Source organism: Emiliania huxleyi (genome assembly GCF_000372725.1).
Source record: "Emiliania huxleyi CCMP1516 unplaced genomic scaffold EMIHUscaffold_546, whole genome shotgun sequence".
In the NCBI taxonomy this organism is placed as follows: domain Eukaryota; phylum Haptophyta; order Isochrysidales; family Noelaerhabdaceae; genus Emiliania; species Emiliania huxleyi.
This window is the reverse complement of record NW_005197904.1, coordinates 34970-39221: the sequence shown is the minus strand read 5'-3', so window position 1 is coordinate 39221 and position 4252 is coordinate 34970. Positions and strand designations below refer to the sequence as shown.

The 4252-nt window shown below is 62.4% G+C and overlaps 1 protein-coding gene across 1 annotated transcript; it reads left to right on the top strand.

The window, feature by feature from the left end:
* Window positions 1-455: 455 nt before the first annotated feature.
* EMIHUDRAFT_247068 (hypothetical protein) lies at window positions 456-2622 on the top strand (the record flags this gene model as incomplete). The annotated part of the gene is made up of 7 exons (XM_005765636.1): window positions 456-857; window positions 1041-1093; window positions 1360-1625; window positions 1694-2190; window positions 2273-2325; window positions 2402-2457; window positions 2543-2622. The coding sequence occupies 7 exons, from the start codon at window positions 456-458 to the stop codon at window positions 2620-2622; spliced, it is 1407 nt and encodes a 468-aa protein (XP_005765693.1).
* Between the last annotated feature and the right edge of the window lie 1630 nt (window positions 2623-4252).

The window sequence follows — 4252 nt, the reverse complement described above, 5'->3', positions numbered from 1 at the left end:
CATCCACTGTCGTCCACCCCATGAACTTGTCGATCTCCTCGCTGCCCACGCCCTCGTTCCCCATGTACTCCAGCATAAGCTCGTCGTCCTCCTCAGCATAGCTCCCTCCTCCCACTATGTCGCCTCTCGACTCCCCTCTATCGATCCCACTCTGCCCGCTGCTCCCCGCTGCCCCGCTATCGCCTCCGCTCTCCACTTCCATCTGAACTTCTCCTCTCTGCTCACCACTGACTGCCTGGTCCACTGACTGACTCATGTACTGATCGACTGATTGACTGCCTTGACCCCATCCTGAATCTGAAATCATTGCTGCTCTATCCACCCGCGCCTTCTTCTGCCCCTCTCTCTCTCTCTCTCTCTCTCACTGGTTGCCCCTTCCTAGGTCTTTTCCACGACACCGCAATTCATTCCCGCCAGAAAGGCAGAAAGGCTTGTTCGTTGCCCTCCCCGCGCCGATGGCGGCATCGAGCGCGCCACACCCCTCGGAGCTGTGCATCCAGTGCTCCATACCGATTGAGTTCGACGAGGATGAGTTCCTTGTGGACATGTGTGTCGCATGCGACCGCGTGCGGCACCGCCGTCTTAGCGCCGAGAGGCGGCGCTCCTCCGATGCCTGCAGCCCGGACTCGGTGATGGCCGCCGGGTTCGAGGGTCTGTCGGTCGAAGCGAAGAGCGCTGCGACTGGGCAGACGGTTGAGTTTGCACCTCCAAAGACGACATTTGTCTTCGGTGCTGAGCCGACTGCGCAGCGGCCGCCTGTGCCGACCCAGTGGCAGCTGAGGGTCTCTGGGCTACACCCGGACGTCAGCGCGATGCAGGTGCGTGCGAAGTTCTCGCCGTTTGGCGAGCTACTGCAGGTAACGCTGATGAAGGACCCAACGAGCAAGATGATGAACTACCGGCTGGCCAACATGGCCAACATCGTGTACGCTGACCCAGCGAACGCCAAGGAGGCACAGCTGCAGATGCATGACTTCGAGCTGTCCTTTCCTGGCGTTAACTATGGCTACGGCTTTAGAATCAGCTGCAAGCTCGTCCAGGAGGCGGAGACCGTCAAACAACCCATTTCGCGAGGAGCGTGGAAGCCGAAGCGGTTCCGCCGGCCCGCGCGCGCGGCGCCTGCACCCGCAGCGGCTGGACCAGCTGCGGCGGAGGCGAAGGCGACGGGTGCCGCAGCAGAGGCACCGACAGCGGAGGCGGCAAACGCGACAGAGACGGCGGCGCAGCAGCCGGCAGAGGCTGCTGCCGCGCCACCCCCTCCACCCGCCGACGCGTCAAAGCCATCGTCGCTGCCGCCCGGGAGCGCTGGGACGAGCTGTACGGGCGACTTAATGCCACTCAGCAGCGTCGGGTGAGCAGACTGACGGTGCGAGAGCAGCTGGCGTTGCTCCTCGCGCTGCAGCCCTCGCTCAAGTTGCTCACAGAGACCCCGACAGCAGAAGAGGCGAGGAACACGGCTTGCGTTTTTTCAGAAAGTCGCTCACAGTTTCGTGAAGATCTTCTGATGCTCCCAATGCTGTTGCATGTCGCCGACAACAAGCCGGGTACATTTGTCGAGCTTGGCGCATTCGATGGCGTTGATAGCTCCAATTCCATCATGCTTGAGCGCTGCTTTGGATGGACAGGTGTGGAACATCCCTCATCGCCTCCACATTCGCAGCGCTGCTGAGAGTCTGCTGTCGTTGCAACGCAGGCCTTCTGATCGAGGCAAACCCGAGTACCTACGCGAAACTCCTGCACAGTGGCCGCAAAGCTCGCATGATCAACTCTGCCATCTGCGACGCTGATGCCAATGAGGGACAAACGGTGCGCATGCTCACCAACGGTGGCAGCGTTGCTTCATTACGTCAATTTCAGAACGAGTTTACAGCGTGGCGTTGGCACGCAAAATGGAACACCACCGTCCGTCATGAGACGGCCGCTATCCCAGACTGCTACGTCTGCTACGTCTGCCTGCAGCCAGGAGGCATCACCAACATTTGCGCCTGCAGCTCCGCCGCGTATCCCGGCGGTAGCGCGATTCACCTTGCCTGCCAGCAAACGCTGATTGACCTACACTATGAGCAGCCCCCGTATCTGAGAGCGGGCAGGCCGTCGTGCACCATCTGCAAGGCCCCGTGGACGAACGTTGTGGTCAAGAAGCAGCCGCCCGTCCTCTTCAAGCCGGACCTGCCTCGCGTCGCCCTCGCGGTCCGTTCTGGGACCCAGGTGGGCCACGCTCACACCGACCCCTCGGTTCGCTCGACGGACAGGACGACCCCTCTCTCCACAGGTCTGCGCCGCGGTTTGCCTGATCATCATCGGCTTCGGGCTGCTCGCCGGTGGGTGAGACCTGCATTCAGAGGGCAACCGCGCCTCATTCTGCGACAGCGATATGACGTCAGCAATCCGTCACAAACAGGCTCGCGCTCGTCATCAAGGTGCACCCGGACACGCAGTCGATGAGAAACAACGAAGGTGCACTAATGGCTATCGGCCTGACCTTCATCTCGGTCGGGCTCCTGTCTCTCCTCGTCGGATGCATTGTGGCGGCCGCTTGTAGATGCCGACACTGTGGCACTGTTCGAACTTCATGTGCTGCGAGCCAACGCAAGGCTCCCGTCGTCGGCGCTGCCCTGCTGAACTCATTCTCTGCGGCCGCACACTCTCAGCCAACACATCACGGCGCAGGCGGGGATACACCTCATCGGCCGCGGGGGGGCGCGCCGCTTCGGCAGGGTCTTCTCTCTGTTGCCGGGCTGCCCACTCTGGAGCGCCTGCCTCGGCTGCCTCGGCTGGCTCGACGTGCGCGAGGAGATGGCGCACGAGGCGATCGCGCCCGTACCGCCTCCGGTGCTGCTGGGTGATGCGGTGTAGTGCCGCCGCCGGGTCGGCAGGGAGGCATCTTCGCATGAGCGGTCACACCGCAACACCGCCGCGCGCCGCACACCTGTGCCTCCCTCCTGGCCCAGGTCGGCTGGCCCGGACCGCGCCGGCGCCCGGTCCGCGACGGCGCACCGCACCTCGCCTGCGCCCTCTCTCACACCTCGCCTCTATTTTGAGTTGTGTATGCAGAAGAGTCATATAGCGTATAAGTAGAAGAGACTAGTATACTATGTTCAATCCCCCCTCCGGGTGATGCCAGGGCAGCAAAACGGGCTACGGGTGGTGCCATGCAGCCAGCCTGACCCCCTAGAGCCGCCCGGCACCACCGCACCGGTGCGAGGCGTGATCGTGCTGCTTGGGGTACATTGTTGTTTTCATGGGCTCGAATGCGGTGTGAAAATGGCGCTCCGAGGTGCCGATTTTGCACGCGAGTGCGAGGTTCGAGCTCTCGTGCTCCGTCCACAGGCTGCGAGCCGTCGAGTGCTCGCTTCGCACTTTCCATTGGGTCCGTTGGCGCATATCGGGCGCCTCGCAGGCACGCCGTCCCCGCGTCTCTGTGGAGGAGATGCGTCACCCGGTTGCACTCAAATCGCAGCCGAACGCCATATCGCTCCGTGTGCCCCACCGGTGGCTAGCCTGCCGCCACCACTTCTTCGCACTTTCCATCAGATGTCTGGGCGCGGGGCGGATGCCTCGCCGGCAGCCGAGGTGCTCTCTCCTCGGATCCTTTGCGTCACCCGCAAAAAGTTCTTCGGAAGCCACTGCCGTCTGGGCACTCCACCAGCCCTCCTCGCCTTTTGAGGCTGGGATTGGTGTCGCCCGTGGCATCTGCGCCGGTCGAGAGCTTCCACGTCGCTCATGCGCATCAGGGCGAGCGAAACGCTCGCCCTCGGACCGGTTGCCTCTGTAGAAGCTAGCCCGCTACTGTGGCACCACGCTGTGTCCCTCTCTCAAAGAGGGTGTGTGTGACGATACGTTCCTTCTAATCTATACCCGTGCCGAAAATCACACGCACACACATCTGAATCACACACACATCTGAAGACAACTATCTGAATCACACGTCGGTCTAGGTCAACATCTCAAAGTCCGAGTCTGTGTCCTCGGCAGGCTCCTGCTCCGCCGCTGCGCCAAAGGCGGTCAGCGTTGCGGAGCCTGTGTGCGGCAGTTGGCGCTGGACATAGGCTAGACGTAACAGCGTGCGCACGTCGTTTCGGCGCTGTGCGACGAAGGCGTTGTTTTTTGCCTTCGCCGTCTTCATCGCCGTGCAAGTCCGCCGCATGCCGTTGAGCGGGGTGATCTCCTCACGCCTGCGGGGGCGGCGCGACACCGGTCAGCCTTATCGCAGGCATGCACACACACACACAGGGAGAGCGCACCCGCGAAG